This window comes from Phragmites australis, chromosome 2, assembly GCF_958298935.1.
Source record: "Phragmites australis chromosome 2, lpPhrAust1.1, whole genome shotgun sequence".
Lineage (NCBI taxonomy): Eukaryota > Viridiplantae > Streptophyta > Magnoliopsida > Poales > Poaceae > Phragmites > Phragmites australis.
The window spans coordinates 7,191,179-7,210,503 of NC_084922.1; the positions used below are offsets into that span (position 1 = coordinate 7,191,179).

Here is a 19,325-nt window from a genome sequence, read left to right on the forward strand (position 1 = left end):
ATAAGAATGAACTCAAGAACAAGTTTACATTGTATACTGAAATAAAAGAACGTAAGAGAACCCAATAGCAGCATACATAATTTGAAGGATAACGACACAAAGTAAAGAAGTTGTGACCATAATGACCGACACAATAAATTAATTTTAATATTTAGACAAGAAGCAACCATTTTAGACCCAAAAAACAAGCATGTTTAGCAGCCATAGCCATACCACCAGAAATAAGAGAACAGAAGCATCATGTAGCTGCAATCATTCACACCTTAGCTGATTAACAATGTAGTGATGCAAGCTTTTCATACCTGAACTGCTTGGAAAGAAGATCTCTATTGCCAGGGAATAACCACCAGTCAGATTCAATGAGTTCACTTCGTGCATATATGCAAACTTGAATTGTGTTAGCATCCATTGCAAAATTGGAATATAAGTTAAGCAAATGCACCATTGCTCTATTAGTTATACTGCCAGCCTGATACCACAGCAAGGCAAGAAGAAGCAAGCTTTGTTAGAAGTACGATATTGACATCAGTTCCATGGTTCATCATGGTACATGTACACGAAAATATGGAACTCATCCTAGATCTCCCAGAAGAAAAGCAAAAAACAAAACCATACTCCTAGTACTACATATTTGAGATCCAAATCGCTTCTGAGAGCACAAGTGTTGAACTTGTCAAACCATGAACAGTTCAGCTTGTTAACAATCATGTCCTTCCTTCAGCCCACTGCTTCTTACGTTACACGACAAACACAGATCCTGCAATTTTGAAGAAAACCAATGAGCACAGAAGAACTGTACAAGAGTCACTACAATGGTTCAACTACAACATGGAAGGCAGCAGGGATCAAGATAAAACTGAAGGAAATGCACTATTGACTATCAAAAAGAGCTGCAAAACATAATTATAAACCACTGACCGCACAGTACTCATCTTGGAATTGATCTGCCCCTCTTCCTCTTGCTTGATAACCTCGAGCGGAATGTGCTGTTGGCTTGCGTGTTGTTGGCTTGCGTGTGGCCATCCTGGCTTTGAGATTGCTTCTCATATTCAGGGACAGACTCGGTACCCTGATCAGGCACCATGGAATGAATTATCTCTGCCTCCCTATCCTTCCGGCGCTCTACCTCCGGTTCAGCTACAGCTGTTGCTGTTGTTGATGAGCATGGAATCACATTAGCAATCTCGCAAAGTGACGATCCACCAAGTTCACCGATAACTTCCACACATGTTCTAGTGACTCTTTCAACGAAAGCATGACATTCACTTCTGGAGCAGCCTTTTTGAGAAGCTGCCTCCTTTGCCAGGATAGTGAGTTTGTCGGTCTGGGACAAAAGATGGACGCATCAGAGATATCCATGAAGCTATGCATTTGACTGATAATAACATCATTTACGAACATCTTGAACCAAATCACATCTTACAAGTAGGACATCTTACCACTGAGTGGATCAAATGAGCCCTGGGGGTATACCGAAGCTGAGAAGCATGAAAAGGATCTTCAGAATCAGCTATTCCACTTTTCCCAGGTGTCCCACCCTTGTGACCATTACTTATTCTCATTGGTGTGCAGAGGCGGACACGTGTCGATCGTCTGTACCACCTCAAATAATTCATGTAGTAAGCATGATCGTATGGTCGTTCTTCCACAATAACATGCTGCGCATTTGCTTCCCACATATCCACAAAAGACTTGTGCTTCTGTGCCCAATCATTATGAATCCTTCCGCGACGACAACTGCAATATCATTGGAAATAATGTGTTGTCAGATACTGGTAGATGATCGATAACTTGATAGAACACAGCCATGCACAGACAATGCAGGCAATAATATTTGTAAAAAAAACTCTTTTTTTGAACATACCAATGAAGTTCCACACTTGTGTCCCGTAATGGTGGCGGGCACACCTGATGGAGACCAAATTGGCGCATCACTCTCTCAGGCATGTAAACCTCCACCATATAGAAATAAACTAGAGGTGCTTGGGTTAACCATAAATGAGAATCCTGGGTACATATAGGGGCAAGCAGTAGTTCATTCACCCGTTCTTCCCTATATGGACACCATACAACCTGGTCATCTGTTAACAAGTCAAACTCATTTGTGAAGTGCTCATAGCAACGTGCCGGAGCTGCTCGACGCGTGCACACACCCACAACCCATCGAAGACCAACTGTGGGTCTATCCCTTTCATCCTCAAGCTCCTCCACATTTGGGTATTTTAGCTTTACCATTTCTGGCCTGCCAATAGGGAAGCGCTCCCATGACCAAAGTTGTAGGAGCAAAAGGCAACCAGTCAGATTACTTTGATCCGATTGCCTCCTGCAAGCATCACACATTGCCCTGTAGAGGTATGCCAGAGTAGCGGAACCCCAACTGTATGAACCAATATTCTCAAGATCGGCAATCAATGGAAAGGGGTGGAAGGGGTACAAATCACCAGAGGCGTCAGGAAATAATAGACCACTGATCAAGCTAAGGATGTATGCTCTGGCATGCTGCTTAACAGTCTCCTCATCAGCATCTTCTGGACAGTTATTAAACTCAGCCCTGACCCATGAAACCCTCGACCCAGGGCGGGGCCTACTATCTGATGGAGGTGATCTCCCAAGGTATCGCTCAACCAATTCATTCTGGGACTCTGTTGTGTTTACAGTGACAGCACGACCAGCAAAAGGAAGTCCAAGAATCATCGCAACATCCTGTAGTGTGATTGTGACCTCGCCACAGGGCATGTGAAAAGTGTGGGTCTCAGGTCTCCACCTATCAACTAGTGCAGAGACAAGTGCACGATCAATGGAGGGCAGTCCAGCCCTACAAATATTCACCAGCCCCATCAGCCCAGCTGGCCTAAGGTAGTGTTCATACCGCTTGTCAAACCGAAGAGGCTCACGGGTACGAGGATTGAGCTCAGTTAGATTCTGTGCAAAACCATGGAAGCTACAAATCAGTGGTTTGCTCTTAGATGAAAATAATTTGCAACATAAACGCTATGAATTCTCTTTGATCTACCTGCCCTGATACTAAAGCACGAGCACGATGATCAGCATCATACAAGCCAATTAAAGGATAGGAAGTTGTACCAACCGTCCCCAAAGCTCCATTTTGATCTTGACCAGACTGAACCTCTGCATCTACAACCTGTCCACCATTGTTTGCACAGGTCCTGGTGCTTCTTCTTGGTTTTCGTAGTAGAGCATGTTGAGATTGAGAATGCTCATTTGGTGGACTGACTGTCACCATTGAAGGAATAGCAAAAGAACCCTGTTCTGGATGTCGTGGTTGCGCATTTTGACGTTGTACGTCCGCCGGTTCACTAGCAACTAGAGACAGCTCTGAGGAAGTGGCCTCTGTAGAGGAATGCCTTTCTGCTTGAACATAAATCTCCAGACAATTCCACTCAGTCCCGTTGAAAACTGCTTTGACATAGCTACTCCAGGACATATCATTGTCGATAGGCACCATAATGAAGTGCCGATGAGCACCCCCGCCAACATTCATCCTTCCCTGCACACGGATGCTATGTGTCACAGGTTTCCACCCAAGCTTCTTGTGCACGGCATCAATTAGCTCATCAAATGTGGGTGCTATCTTAAACCATATCCCCTCCTCAGTGAGGTTCCCAAACTCCACCCCGTTTGGCCCCTTCACCAGTTCCCCGCCACGGTAAACTCGCACAAATCTGTCCATTGCTCCTGCCAAACATGAATGCACCCGAATTGGAGGTCAGGCCACATTTAGATTTACCAATCCAGTACAAGAACCATGATGCATAAGCATGTTAGCACTCATGAATTCATGATAGCAAATCGTGGCACTCCAAAGTACCATGCCAAATAGAAATGGCTACAAAGGATCGGTAAACATTTTTCCAAGAACCACTACAACTCTGCAAGAAACCGCGACAAGGAACCTGCTGCTTTCTTGGTACTAGTCTCCCTAGTCTCCTAAGCACCGCCAACATCTCGAAACCCTAGACTTCCCCCAGTCTAACTCACACTACAACCATGATCTACGAACAGCTTAGCATTCTTCTCACCCTACACCGACGCGGCGCAACATCTGAAGGATCAAAGGTATATCTTCTAATCGGGGCTTTCTCCCAAGTCTTTGCTCGAGCAACTCGCATGGGAGGGTGGCTGAGCTTCAGGGCGAGAAGGAAGAGGGCATTCTTTATTCGGGGAGGGCGGAGCTTACCGATGGCGGGAATTGCGCGGCGGGAGCGGTGGCGCGGGGGACGGCGGCGGCGAGTGGCAATGGGCTGTTTATTTCCTCTTCTTACCTCTGGTTGGGGGCGGGTCGAGGCGAAAGACGCATTTGTGTTTGGCGTTTCTTGCTTCAGAGGTGTAAAACGCTACGCCGTTCAGCGTATACTACTGAGGCCCAAGGAAAACTTTTTTATACACCGCTTGAAAGTTTATTTGTCAGTACTTGACAGCCGTTTATACTTTTTTTTTTTAAGAAATACAGTAGAGAAACCCTTCTGTGAAATCTATGAGAACCGGCGTAGCAGGTGGCACGAGCGCAACGACAGTTGCGCCTAGCGTAGCTTCGGTCGTTTATACTCTTGTTGAAAGATGCATGTGGTTATCATAGTTATATCAAAAGCTTAATGATTTAGATATTGTTAAATTAGATATGAAGATCTACATTGAACATATATAATGTGTAGTTAGTGGGATTCGAGGTGTGTGTTCGTGATTCTCTGGAAAGAGGTGAACTGCCGAAAGATAGCCACGGTAGGAAAACAAATATAAAGAATTCAAGTACATAGCACTAATAATATACACCATTTAAGGGGTGTTTAGATGAGAGGGATCGCCGTGCGAATTTTAAGATTTTTTTGGTTTCTGGATATGGAACATATAGTCCCAACTCCTGCTGGATATCAACAGTAGCAGAATTTGGACTGAATTCGCAGGGGAGACAACAATAAAATGCATCAGTGCATTGGGACTGAACTTGCAAATGCACCAGGTTTATTGCCAGGTAGTACGTTCAGTGCAATATCTCATATAGCATCAGTACATCACCACCATCCATCACGTCATAAGTAAAAGCTCAGCAAAAAGAACGGAAATACACTGACGTATGGTGGGACTTCTTAACTTTGCATGGTGATATATGTATGGAAAAAAATGTTGCTAACTTGCTAACTTATAGCTATTGATATTTCGGATAAAACTCGGTTATTCGGTGAAAATGCTCCTTCCTCGCCCCACAACTTGCTCCAAGTCCGCAAACCATGATGTCATCAACAATTTCTCTCGAGTAAGGCTCTCAATTCCGAATTTCAGATCTTCAATGCTCTGCTGCATTGTGAGAATCACAGCTTCATGTCTGAACTTCTCCTCTGAAAGCGTTTCAGTAGCTTGGGTTAGCTCTTGACTGTACTTATCAGCTTCAGCATTTGCTTCCTCCAGCTCCTTAACATGGTTCTCAACTAGTAATTTCTCTTCAGAAACTTTCTCTAGTTTGAACCTGATGTCTTCAATCATTTCTTGCAGCTCAGCAATCTGTGCACCGTTGGCGGACTTCTCTTGCAGCAACTTTTCGGAAGCATCAGCAAGCTCTTCCTTGTACCTGCTGATTTCAGCATCTCTTTCAGACAGTTCATCTTCAAATTTCTTTCGCGTTGAATTCACTTCTTCCTTCATATTGACAATCTCTTCTAGTGAAGATTGCAGCTTCTCCCTTGTCGCCGTGAGCTCTCCCTCCATGTCTGAAACTTTTGTAGTTTGATCAGCACCGTTGCCATTCTCTTTATAATCACAGTGGCACCTCAAGTTCTCCTCCTCCAAAACCTCAAGCTTTCCGTTTGCGTCACGCAGCTTCTGGTTTGCCACATTGAGCTCATCCTCTAGCTCAAGAACTCTCTGATGCAACGTATAGGCAATGCCATCATCCTCACCATCTTCAGACTTGGCATCAGACTCTGACTGCGAGGCCAAGTCCTCAGGCTCCTTCCTTGATGCTGGCGAGTCATTATTCTTGTTGCTCAGGAAGAAATCGAAGCCAGCAGCTCTAGGACTCTGCTCCCTTGTCCATGACCTCTGTAGTGGTTCAGGAGATGGTGAGGGCGATCTCTGCAGCTCAGAACCGCACTCTGAACCGGTTAAAGATCCTGTTGACTGCAACCTTGTAGGGATGTTCTTGCGCAATTCACCGGTAACATTGTCATAGCGCTCAGCTAGAGCACGGTACATCCGGTAAAAATTCTCGACGTGGATGATGAGCATTGGACGCCTCTGGTAGTACATCTGTGCTTTCTTCGCAAAGGAGTCGCCATCCTCCTCTATCAGCTGGAGCATTTCCTTCACTTGTTTATCCATCTCTGCATGTTTCAGTTCAGGGAAAGATCGGCAGCAATTTCAGTCACTTCACTGCCAGTCTGTGGCAACAGAAGAATTGTGTACAGAATTTCCCTCGTTTGCCTATGGAAACATATCGGTATCTATTTTTTTATCATGTTAAAACCTAGCACAATGGACAATCACGAAAAGACAACTACACATCTATGACTATATTGCTAACTTATATGAACAGCAATTAGCAACAGATGAACAAAACATGTGTAGCAGTACTTCAGTTAACTACCCATTCTCGGTTATTAGTTCAATACTTGAATGGAACAATCGGATGATGCTACTGTATCATAGATACAACATGTACATCAAGAGCATCTAAGTACTAAGAAAACAGATATTGTACTTCCTTTGGTTTATTATTCTCATGCTCATCTCAGCGTGATCAGAAAGTGGTACTGTACTATATATTTATGGATAGCAGTGAGTACCTTTTTCGAAATGAACCGGCAGGAGAAATGCAATTTTCTATTAATGATAGCAGTGAGTACTAAGGAGAGCAATGCATATAGAAAAATTTACACGTATAGTTTCAGCTCACCTTGGATATTTTCAGCAAGCCATTTTGAGTTCTTGGGGCTAATGTGGCTGTCCCACCACCACGAATGTCGCTTTTTGGTAGGGTTCCTCTCCAATGGTGGCTTCATTGCTCAGAAACCTTCCAGGGAAGCTTAAGTTTCAGAGGTTGGAGAACTATCTGAATGGAGAAGATGTGCATGGTCAGGACTCAGGAAAGATAACTATCCCAGTCATAAATATCATAGCTGCACTGATAACAGTGCAAAATGAATACATCATACATGATTTTTTTGCCGATAATGGAAACAGTATATAGTCTCAATCTGGACCAATCTAGATTGAAATAGTATGGCATCAGCATGTAAATGACAATAATGTCAGCAACCTCTTATTCAAGGAAGTCTGAGTTCAGAGATTAGTGTACCCATTCATCGAAAGGTACCTACTCCATGTTGGTTAGATAATAAAATGTTTCTGAATTAGGACAAACATACGAATTGCCATGCAGTTAGAATCTAAAATGCAATGGAACGGCATCAGAGTATTCTTGAGGAAAGTCTCTCAAGATGCGGCTAAATACTAATGTTTCATGGGAACCAATGCTAACTGGAAGAAATGAATAATATATCAGGCCAGATCATCAGATTAATTTTTTTAGATAATAGATCATCAGGGTAATGGATTGAATTTTCATGTGCAATATGAAAGAAACCAGCACAGTTGCTCATCTTGTACAAGATGTTTTCTGATTGTATTATCAAAAGTTCTCTTTTTGCCGAAACGAGAGAACACAATGATCGGCAGAAGGCATTTAACTGCAGTACAATCAGAAAGAAATGGAGGTCGCCATTGAACCGATAACAGATCAAAGGATAACCATCCCTCCAGAAATGCTGCGATCTAGCTAGGAACTAACAATAACTTCACGCATCAAGAAACTGACGGAAAATACAGACTGGAAAGAAACGGAACAGATTCTGCATAAGCACGCAACATCAGTAACAAAATCTCACCAGAGAACAGCAGGCTCCTTGAGAATCGGAGGTCGGGATCCCGGTTCCCACACAGAAAGTGTCAGCTTCTGTTCGCGGCCACCAAATCCGAGCATTCAAAGCTCTGCACAGAGAGGCAGGGGAGGGAAGAGGTCAAGAACAGGCAGCTAGATTTGTTCTCCGGTCAATGCTTGAAGCAAACGCGTGGGAGAGCGTCCTCCGAAGAGCCGTGGAACATGCAAGCCACGAGAGGCTGCTGCCCACCTACTCCTGCTACTATGCTCATTACTACCTGAAGCATCCAAGATCTACTGCTGCTTTTAAAGCACAAAAAAGGATAGAAAAGGGGAGAGAGCTATGACCCTTTTTGTTCACACTTGGGTGCAAGTGCAGTGTTCTTGTAAGGCCAGAGGAGAGAAGGAAAGGGCAGGGTGGAAGCAAAGGGATGGAGCAAAATAGAGAAAGGAAAAAATATTGGCACATGGTGTCACCGGCCATGTGTTGTGCCTTGTGGTTGTGGTCAGGATTGCGGACTGAGATCCTCTATCATTACAGAGCAAAATCACTGCACTACAGTATTTTGAACAGTAAATTGTGAGTGTTGCTATAGTAATTTGCAGCATCATTGTCCCAACAAATCTCGATCGTCCGTTCTCAATCCAACAGCTAGTTCAGTGACTTTGCTCCCAGTCCCAGGATTGCATAGGTTCTGAATAAAAAGGAAAAAGACTGCAAGATGGCAGCAGGGCTGCAGGAGATGAGGTGTATGTGAACCATGCATTGAATTGTTGCCGTGGAAACGAATTAATGAGTGAGTAAAAGAAGGAATTTGCAGAAAAAATACAAGAAAAAAGAAACAAAATCGTAAAAAAGAGGAAATACGTGTTATAGCAGGAGTGGAGGAGCTTTGCTTATTGTTATTGATACCTTCTGAAAATATGCCATCCTCAAAGGTTCTGGATATGGAGTTGACACAGAACAGAAGCAAAATTCGGAAATGTCGAAATGCTCTATCAGAACTCAGAATGCTTGTGAGAAACCAGCAAATCCACGTGTGACCATTATATAGCATCGACACTAAGCAGGAAGTATCGAAGTAAAGGTAACGAGAGAGCGTTACCGTTGGATACTGGATTGGACGGCTGATACGCGTTGCTCCAGAAAGAAAGAAAGGAAAAAACTGCTGGAAGGGAGCATTAGCAAACGTTAAGCATGCATCAATGAGGGTGAGTTAGCCATTTCTATTTTTCTTTGATGAGAGTTAGCCAATTGAATGGGCAAGAAACTGAAGTCCGAACTCTGAAACGTGTAACCGATTAAAAGTTGCAGAACAGGAAAGCAGGGAAACGCCCGTGAAAGGCTTCACCATGTGATGTCTCAGATCAGTCCGTGATCCCCGGGGCATTAAAAAATACGATCATCTGATACCACCCGATATGAATCTCGCTGATAATAATACCGCAGACCCTGCACACATCTCCTTGTAATTTAGTACATGCGCTGTCCTCCTGCTTCCACCTATGAATACCTTGTTATAACTAGTTTGTTCTTAGTTGTAATACTTAACAGTCAAATATCATTTCTCTTTTGAGATGTAAAGTGGCCAAATCTAAGAGAAAATCATGGACCAGTTAAAAAAAAGTGCAAATCATGCTGTGTTAGCGGAACATAAATACAGGTGTACTCGAATTCGGTATATGATTCGGTAAGAAAATTTGGAAACGTGAAATACAATTCGGAATCCAATACGGATGTCGTAAACTGACTCAGATTTAGAGTGTCCGATTCGATAAAAAAAAAATAGTGTTCAAGTAACATTAAAAATCATGAATCAGTGAAAAAAAAAAGAGAGAGAGCAAATCGTGGAGAAACTTGCGAGGCCAGCTCATGACATGGAGAAATCAGAGATAGGGACAGCATGCGGGCCACCGCTGCAAACCTCCCATCATTTCAGCCGTAATCTCGAAACCAATCCTCGGTGCATTTGCCTCGCTCTACACAGGGATTTTAATTTCGTTTTATTTTTTTTTCTGTTTATCAGTGAAAAACCAAAATTCGTAGAATTTCGTTAAAATTTTGATTATTTTTTCTACTCTATGAGTCTCACACGTCAGTGATTTTTTAATTAGTTATTTCGTTCTCTTTTCGAAATTCGTGAAAAATTATGGAAATTTTAATCTTGACACTACGGGTTTCAGGACCAGGGACGTACGAGTTGGGCTTTGATTGAGACCTGGGCCAGTTCGTAATCTGGTAGCATGGACGGCCCATCTGAACATGCGTGTGCGGCCCAGGATGGACCGGGGCCTGGGCCAGGGCCCAGGCGAGGCGGGTGGCATGTGATCTTTTACGAGGAGGACCCTGCACTAATCTAGTTTACCGTTTGCGGCCTCTCCAGTTTGGATAACACGATCCTGAGGGACACCGTTAACTGCCCGATCGAGGCAGTTTGCGGTCCAGATCGAGGCAGGACGAGCGACGGGGCGTTTTTTGTTTCAGGCCCTCCACTAGTGGGTTTTACCGTTAGAGCCCTTCCTCTATTCGGATCGCGATTATTATCCAAATGTGGGGTCTCCTTTTGGCCGTCCGATGGAGGATTCGCGGTCTAGATCTAGCGGAACGAGCGACGGATGGGGTTTTGCGTTTGGGACCCTGCGTTAACACGTTTTACCTTCAGAGTCCTTCTTCCCCGATTCGATCGCGTGAACCTCTCTCTCTGCGGCGGCCGCCGCCTGCCCACTGGACCTCCCCAACGAGTGCTCCAGCAATGTAAGCCTCGGCGGAGGCTCCGACTCGTGGCGCACGCTGGCCGCCTTCTTCAGCAACTTCGAGGCAAGCATTAGCTGCCGCGATACCTGTGAATCTTGGGGATCCCTTCCAACTTACAAAGGGAATGCCAAGCCACCACTCTTGCTTCTGGCGACGGCGCCACGGCGATGCCCGGGAGCGGCGCCTCATGCCGCAGCGCCTGGCGTGGCGATGCCTCCGGTCTCGACCGAGCCCGTCCTAGGTGACTGGCCGCCCCGCCACATCTGACATGTGACTTGAAGGCTGGCCTCTCACGCGCAGGGGCAACTACTTCCTGCTGTTGATCCCGAGACTAAGGTGCGTCCGTGTTTGCTTCATCTCGGGGTGCCGTCCTGGCCGGCGGAGGCCGAGGGAGTACGAGTCCACCTCGGCCACGGGGCTGAAACTGTAAAACTGTGATCGAACAGATGATTTCTGCTGTTTCATTGATCCCATGGTTGATTCTTTCTGAATGTATGCGTGACTTTAGGGTTTGTTTGGTTGCCCGCATGCCCTCAGCCTGACTCGTATGAGTCATACAGGCTGAGTTGAGACAGGCTGGGGAGGTGCAGTAGAGTCTGTTTGGTTGGCTGTATGTGCTCAGTTTGATTGAGAAGAGATTGTGTTTGGTTGCCCACATGAGTATATGTTGCATGAGATTGAAATAAAAAAAAGTGTTAACATGATATTTATTTTGCATAAATACACTATATAGTACTTAATTTATCATGTTAAAACTTAATCTAATTTAAAATGTAATAATATGAGCTAATATTTGCTAATTATCCATTATTAACGCTAATTCGCTGCATGTGGCTGGCCTGGTCCGGGAGAAACGACCATTCCGGCGTTTCCCGCCGGCCAGGCTGGGGAGGTGCAGGCAGACGGACGAATACAGGCTCGAGTGAAGGTACAGGCAATCAAACGGCCAGTGTCTGCACGCGCGGAGCTAGACCGATACGTTGCTCCGCGCGTGCAGGCATCCAAACACGTCCTTATACGTGGTCAGATAACTAGTTTTATGAGGTGCAAATGTTCCCATCGAATTATTAGTTACTGGTTGATGATGCTTTGATGTTGCGATCGGATGACCTTTGATGTTGCTACCTTATGCACATTTTCAAACCGTTGATGATTCTTCTATGAGTACAATTTAACATTTTATGCTGAGTATTATGGACATAAATGTGAAAGATTACAAATGCCTTGGAGAAAGGAACTTCACAGGGTATTCTTCGTTGTTAATCATAGAGAACATCAAAATCTAGGCAGAGCAGATATTGTAAGCCGTGCTTAATCCCTCAAGTAAATGAGGTCCAGCTTGCTCGAAGTACATGCGGGGAAGAACGACGAAAGGTAATCATCGCTCAGGTTAACAACTTCTTCTTCTTTTTCCTTCTTTCCTTCCTTTTCCTTCCTTCTTTTCTTTTGGTCGGCCAACCCTTTCCTGCTCGCCCCCTACTGTCGGCCTCCACCAGGCAGTCAGGCGGCTAGGCATACGGGTGGCCGGGGCAGCACGGAAGAAGGCGACCGGCTGGCAGCAGCAGCGGGCCAGGTCGACTGGGGAGACATGGCGAGCGACGGTCGGCAACGCAGGGGCGGCGGCACCTAGGATTTGGCACGGGTTGGCGAGCCGTCGGGACAGTCGACGGCTCTGGGTGGGGATCGTGGTGGTGATCGATCCCACCTGGTGTAGAAGTGTGTGCCTTCTTTTACTTTGCCGTTGTGGTGATGTGGTGCTAAGTGTGTGTTTGTTCAGATGGTGCCGTTTTAGGTCACAGCTAGTGCCTACCTTCATCACCGGTGAAAGCAAGTGAATGTAATGGATGGCTACGTTTTGACTTATTATTCAATACATCTATCTTTTAATTGCCATACTTACTAATGATTTATCAAATTAAAATACGAACATGTTAGTTACTTACCGCATTATGAAGATTGGATGTTACCCTGGATTACGAGGTAACAAAAGGGGATATGTCTTATTTCTCACAGTTATTCATATTCCTCGTATGCGAAGTATGAAGTATATACTTACATTGTAAGTTGTGTCTTTCGGTTATTCATGAGCTTGTTGTTTAATATTTATTTTTCTGAATTTCACTTGAATCTTGAATTAAAAAGTGAATGAAGTGAGATACGTTGTTTTGCAGTTGTTCTTTATCACATTATATAATTCTTGAAGTATTAAACATATCTTAGAAGTTATCACAGTATGCAATTATTGAAGTATTAAACATATCTTATGTTACTTACTATGCATTAAGCATGTCATATATGTGCATCTCATGCATTAGAAGTTATGTCACCGTTTTATGGTCACACCGTATCGGTGCAGCACCGTATGTTACCTGGGAAGTGATGCGGTGGGCACCCTTATGTTACCTGAAGAGGGTAAGGGTGATGAAGAGCACTGCATATGCATTCATGAGCATTTATATGGATGTATTTACTCTAATCACTTCGATGTTGTTCTTATATTGTAAGAAAGTTTTTCATTCCGTTTTGGATGATACTGATATGGTAAATCATTGTTGCTGGATGATAGTATGTGATTCTTGCTATTTGGTAGGCTTAATTATATTTTTCAGGTATGGTTAACATGTTCAGTTTATTATCATTATTAAAGATAAATGTTTAATCAATTGTAGCTAAATAGCTTGTTAAAACAATTCACTTGCTAAGATTTTCGAATCTCACTTTTGCTATATTTGTAGATGCGTCTTGAGTTGATGGTAAGCATACGAGATGGGTAGATACACATCGTTTGTACAAACACATTCATTTTTTGTTTTATTTGTCGTGTTATCTTTTTAGGGATCTTAGACGTTTTTGTTGTATGGTTGACCTATCGTGATACTTTCTCATGATTGAGGCTTATTTCTCGTTACTAGGATGTTTATTGCTGCTAGCATGATGATATTTATTTTTTATATGATACTTGGTCAGTTATATCTTTAGTTTTAAAAGAGATGTTATTAATTTTTTCTTGTTCCGTGGATCCGTAGGTAGGTTAGTAAGTTCCAAGCTAGCAGAGGTCCCCGGGTATTACAGTAGTTCGTGTCAAGTTGACATCAGTTCACTATCCCAAAGAGCAGCGATAGGATTCATGTTCACAAGCTCACGTCAGCAGCAGGCAATGGACATTCTGAACAGAAAAAAAGGAATACCGTAATTATCCAAAATTTAGTGCATTACACAGTACATACCTTAGGATAGCTCAAGTAGCTACAGAGCACAAATTTTACTCAAATTTTGTAGAAGGAAGGTACATGAAAAATGGAAAGGAGAAAAAAGGAGGTTCACATTACATTCAGAATCCGCGTTACATCGACAGACCGATTTTGGAAATCCAGGAAGAAGGATCCAGCAAGCCAGTCGCTCAAGTTGCCATCACCATAGGCCTCCTGTGGCCCTGCAGGAGCTGCCGGAGATGCTGGTACCCATGGCGGTAGTGATCAAGCGAGAAGCACAGCTGCCTGATTGCCTCCCGCTTTCCCTCTGCGCTGTCGGAGATCATAAGCTTCTGCTTCTCAACCTCTTCCTCGAGCTCGCACACCCGTGCACGCAGGTCGGAAACGGCCTTTCGTGCGACATCCGCCTCTTCAATCAGCTTCGCGTGCTCCAGGTGCAGCTGATGCAAGTGGCTGCCCATCTCCTTCATCTTTTCATCACGAGTAGTGACATCAATCAGCAAAGTGTACACCCTGTTATCAACTGCAGATTTCTCTGAAGACAGCAGCTCGAGCTTTGTCTTAAGATCGGCAATGGCTTGATTCAGTTCAGATATTTGTTTCTCACTCTCGAGGGATGTTTCTGCCTTCTCAGCGTGAAGTTGTTCGAGCTGTGACTCTGTGGATGTCAACTTGCCCTCGAGAGAAGCGTTAGCTTCTGACAGTTTTAGGATCTCAGAGCTAAGAGAGGACTTCTCCATGGAGAATTTCTCCTGATTATGAGCAACTGAGGCGTTTAAGTCACTCGTTGCCTGTTCCAGATCCTTGGCACGGTCCTGAAGCATTAACTTCTCTTGCAGAGCTCTGTCGAGGTCATCTTTCAGGCTATCTATTGTAGCTTGTAGCTTCCTGGCCTCAGCCCATGAATCCTCCAGCTGCCTATGAACTTGCTCAAACTCCATAGCACGTTCCTCAAGAACAGTCTTCTCATTTGAACCATTTTCTAGTCTTGCTTGCAGATCCTTGGTTATTTCTTGTAGCTTCATCATCTCAGCAGAAGAATCATCTAAGCTGCGAGAAGCTTGTTCAAGCTCTTTTAACTGGGACTCAAGCTGCAATTTCTCTCCTGACACTTTCGCTAGGTCCCCTTCAAAATTCATGACGACCTCCTGGAGCTTTCTGATTTCAGCCTCAAGAGTAGATTTCTCATGGAAATACTTCTCAGAAACTTGCTCAAGCTCCTGCTTGCACTTCTCAATCTCATGGTCATGATGCAGTAGTTGGGCTTCATAATGCTTAGCTGCTGAGGTCATATCTCCTTTTAGACCCTCAATCTCATTCTTGTTTGCCAGAACTACAGCTACCAAATCTTCCTTTTCACTGCTAACTCGTTTGAAACTCTCCTCAAGTTTTTCACATTGGCAACGCATGTTCTTTTCCTCGAGTGCCTCAAGTTGTTGCCTTGCTTCCTGAAGCTCCTCTTCTAGCTCAATAATCCGTTCATTCAGTGCATAAGAAATCCCATTGCCATCTTCTTCTCTCTCTTCATCAACCTCGGAATCAGAATCTGAAGAAGATGATGATCCATCACTCCCCTTCTTGGAAATGTCTGAGCTTCCACCAGAACCAAGGAAGACATCAAAGCCAGCTGCTCTTGTTTTGCGCTTCTGTTTTGGTGTCTTCTGTTCCGTGTTAGGCTCTGGAGATGAGGAAGTAGAATGTGTCTCGGAATCAGCTTCAGATATACCAGAGCCTTGAGACTGCAGTGATGATGGAATATTCTTGCGCAATTCCCCAGTCACATTATCATAGCGTTCAGCAAGAGCACGGTACATCCGATAGAAGTTCTCAACATGAGTTACAAGCAGAGGCCGTCTTTGGAAATACATCTCAGCCTTCTTTGCAAAGGAATCACCTTCATCCTCGATGAGCCTCAGCATCTCTTTAACTTGCTTATCCATCTCTGTTTGTCAAGAAAAAGTGGTAGTCAGAAAAGAATGTGCTATGTATAATTACATTGCAGGTTGAAACATAAACAACATATTTCAACAATGAACAAGGTCCTGCAGATTGCTATGCCTTGCAAGCAATAAAAGTATTTCAGTCCTTACTGCTGTTCAAGAAACAAGGAGAGTTGTTACCTTCCAGATTCTCAGCCAGCCATTTGTTGTTTTTGGGGCTAATGTGGCTGTCCCACCACCATGAATGGGACTTCCTCGTTGGCATTCTGTGCATGCGCTTCATTCTCACCAAAAATAAGAAAATCTCCAAGTAGACCTGGCCACGACTGATAGAGAAGGCATAAATGATATATGAGAATGTGAAACTACAAGTGGATTAGTATTAGTATTATGATGAAGAGTAATCTGCAATTCCGAAACAAATATTTGATCTACACCTTTGCAGTAAAATTTAGGACATGAAAATTCTTACAATGTGGCAACTAGAGAACTATCAGAATACTGGAGTCAAATTAAACAAGAAACCACAACCAGTAACATCACAGAATGCGGAAAAGCCATGCATGGTACAAGCTTAATCCGCGATAGATAAACTCGCAAGCATGTAGGAAAAGAAGTAGGTCTTGTGCTGCCTCTCAGCTTATCAGCTAACTAATCAAAAGTTCATGAATTTTGCCATGCATGTGAAGTAGGAAAAGAGGATGATGAAAAGGACTGAGCATCTCAGCTTCCAAAAAAAAGGGACCAGAACATTGGTAGTTTACAAAAAAAAAAATGCAAAACCATCATATCGTTCATGAATTATGATCTTATCAGCTAATCAATCAAAAGTCCAAAACTGATTTTTCGTGGAAAAAAAGAAATGACTAGAAAAGGATTAGTTAGCATCGGCTCAACTGGCAGTGAAAGGGTTAACCTATCAAATAGAAAGAAAAACATCCCTACCTCACTGAAGTCATTGGTGTACGAAAGAACACACGTACCTTCTTTTATGAAAGATATATAACAGCTATAGACTAATGAATTATGAGCATTTCGTATTTATGGTACAAAATATTTATGACACAGTTTGCATATCTCCCAGATAGATAGGTAGAGTAGTTGACTCAAATTAGTACCCCTTCTCAAGGTAAACTAATATGATTTTGGTAAAAATGAAGAAAAAGAATGTGTTGTGAAAACTAATGAAAGTGAAGTTGATCAAATCTTTCAGGTACGAATTTTAGTTGGGAAACTCATTCACGGAACAAACATGGCTAGGACTTGATTATCACACACCACGGCACAAATGATGTGGCAACTACCTTTCCTTCGTTAGGCAGGAGGGTGAACCTAATTAAATGAACTCGAATAAACTGACACAGCCAAATGAATCGACAGCAAATTTGTGCTGTCCCCACAACCCACGTAGAAATATTTAGCTGGCATGTAAAAGCTATTAACCATACATGTTTTTTGACACAGGTTGTCAGTTTGCATATCTCCCATATAGATAAGTGGAGTAGTTGACTCAAATTAGTACCCGTTCGCACGGTAAACTAAAGTGATTTGGGTAAAAATCAAGAAAAAGAATGTGTTGTGAAAACTAATGAAAGTGAAGTTGATCAAATCTTTCAGGTATGATTATTAGTTGGGAAAGTTCTTCATGTAACAGACATGGCTAGGACTTGGTTGTCACACACTACAGCGCAAAAAGACGTGGCAACTACCTCTCCCCTGTAAGGTATGAAAGAGAGCCTAATTCGATGATCTCGAATAAACTGGCACAGTCAAAATGAATCGACAGCAAATTTGTTCTGTCCCCACATGTTCAGAAGCCCAGGACTCAAACTGAAAGCTGCAGTACCAGATGTTGTTCAGTTATTGTCAACCCCTATCCACCCAATAATTGAAATGATAGTTGAGACCAGTCAATTTAGCAAAAAATAAATTGTTTCTGATCCACGTAACATGGGCCAGCCTACACTTAGATAGACACATGCAGGGATGGGGATGAGGAGGGGCCGAGGGGGAATCACCGTAGGAATAATCTAAGTACATTCTCATGTCAACTGCAATTTTCAAGAAGTGCCAAGAAGGATACACCTATCCTAGATCTCTGGGAAATGCATTGTTTATTCATTTCTTGTATACAATTTTGCCATCCATGTGGAGATGGCAATAATTGACGAGCACAGCACAGCTAGCCATGCAGGTGAAGAAAAAAAACTCACAAGAAAATTTTGTAATATCGAGCGACCAGTGGACCTTAGCACACGCAACGAATTCAAGAAGCCGGATTATCATTATGCATCACAGATATTTGGGGGAAAGAATTCATTCATGTTTTTTTTCTGAGGACTCATCCATGTTGTCAATTTCCCAGAATTAACAGTCGTCAAAGAGCTAACATCAGTACGGTAATAAAATAAAATTATTTGCAGTCTCCTAATCCAAACAGCTGTGAATGAGTACATGCACCGGCTAATATAAGATGGTCACTATATGCATGCTCTGGTACCAACCTGGCAAAAATAAAAATATTAAAGGATCTTTCAAAGGATAAAAATCTTGAAGAAAATCAATATTTGCACTACACCAGACTGCTCTCCCCTGGGAAGGCCCATCATAGCACAGTCAGAAGAAGTTGAAATGGTGATCAGGTCCTTAGTCAGCAATTGCTATGCGCGAATCTAGCAGCTTCATGAGAGAAGCTCTCTAATGGTAACATCTGAGTAACTCGAAGCAAGTTTTCTTCATGTACGGGTTACGAAAGCTCAGTATAATCAACGAACCAACTACTCTTTGATGGTCAGCTGAAAGGGATGGGGATTAAAGAGGTCAAATTTAAGCCGGCCAAATATTTTCTCTCTTTTTTAAAATTCGGCGTCATGCAGAATCAGCCAGATGAATCAAGAAACCACACTAAGCGCACCAAAAGTCAGAAATCATCACGCCTACTTTCCCCGGGCATCGTGAGCTTGGAGTGAACAATTAGCGACAGTAGCACATGGCACAAGTGAGGAAAAATTCAAAATTGAACGAAAATCATTGAAGGAGCGTACAATCCTACGAAACATACAAAGGGTTTCAGCACAGATTCGATTCCTTTTGGAACCCAAAACATTTCCGCTCGAAACCACAGGAACAGAAATCGGTGTTTCTTGCCAAGAGCCACGGAACAATACCGGAAGCAGATCACAGAGGGCGAAGGATGCGAGAGGTTACCGAAGAGGAGATGAAGCAGGTCTCCCTTGCCCGCCTGGAGAGGACGCTCAGGAGCGAGACCCTGCGAGAGTGCTTACGGCCTTAAAGTCGGGGGTGTTCAGACTTCAGAGCAGCGGGCTCTTTAAACTGCAGAGAAGAATGGCCTGTGCGGACGAAATGACGACCTTGCCCTCCGCAGGGTAAATGCATGGAGAATTGGAGAGGGTGACCTGGTGATAACTGCTCACTGCTGAGACTTCGGCCTTTTTTCAGTTTTTTTTTTTTAAGTCTGAAGCTATCTAAATGATTGATTTTTGATTTTATTTTTAGTGGTGTTTGGC

At 43.4% G+C, this 19,325-nt stretch overlaps 3 protein-coding genes across 4 annotated transcripts; all 3 read right to left on the reverse strand.

Annotated features, from left to right (window-relative positions):
* Positions 1–428: 428 nt before the first annotated feature.
* LOC133897064 (uncharacterized) lies at positions 429–4,323 on the reverse strand. The gene is made up of 6 exons (XM_062337641.1): positions 4,199–4,323; positions 3,014–3,696; positions 1,865–2,922; positions 1,440–1,737; positions 919–1,324; positions 429–757 (listed from the first exon to the last, which is right to left on the reverse strand). Exons 2-5 carry the CDS (start codon positions 3,689–3,691, stop codon positions 929–931), a joined length of 2,430 nt encoding a protein of 809 aa, XP_062193625.1. The 5' UTR covers positions 3,692–3,696; positions 4,199–4,323; the 3' UTR covers positions 429–757; positions 919–928.
* Positions 4,324–4,934: 611 nt separating this feature from the next.
* On the reverse strand, positions 4,935–8,340 carry LOC133897075 (protein NETWORKED 4B-like). 2 transcript variants are annotated; one of them, XM_062337654.1, is made up of 4 exons: positions 8,240–8,340; positions 7,899–8,001; positions 6,908–7,063; positions 4,935–6,335 (listed from the first exon to the last, which is right to left on the reverse strand). In XM_062337654.1, the coding sequence occupies exons 3-4, from the start codon at positions 7,011–7,013 to the stop codon at positions 5,191–5,193; spliced, it is 1,251 nt and encodes a 416-aa protein (XP_062193638.1). In that variant the 5' UTR covers positions 7,014–7,063; positions 7,899–8,001; positions 8,240–8,340; the 3' UTR covers positions 4,935–5,190. The 2 variants fall into 2 exon arrangements, with proteins under 2 accessions (XP_062193638.1, XP_062193632.1); XM_062337648.1 differs by having other exon boundaries at positions 8,170–8,284.
* A 5,481-nt stretch (positions 8,341–13,821) lies between these two features.
* On the reverse strand, positions 13,822–19,124 carry LOC133897089 (protein NETWORKED 4B-like). Its single transcript, XM_062337665.1, has 3 exons — positions 19,006–19,124; positions 15,979–16,124; positions 13,822–15,800 (listed from the first exon to the last, which is right to left on the reverse strand). Exons 2-3 carry the CDS (start codon positions 16,079–16,081, stop codon positions 14,047–14,049), a joined length of 1,857 nt encoding a protein of 618 aa, XP_062193649.1. The 5' UTR covers positions 16,082–16,124; positions 19,006–19,124; the 3' UTR covers positions 13,822–14,046.
* Between the last annotated feature and the right edge of the window lie 201 nt (positions 19,125–19,325).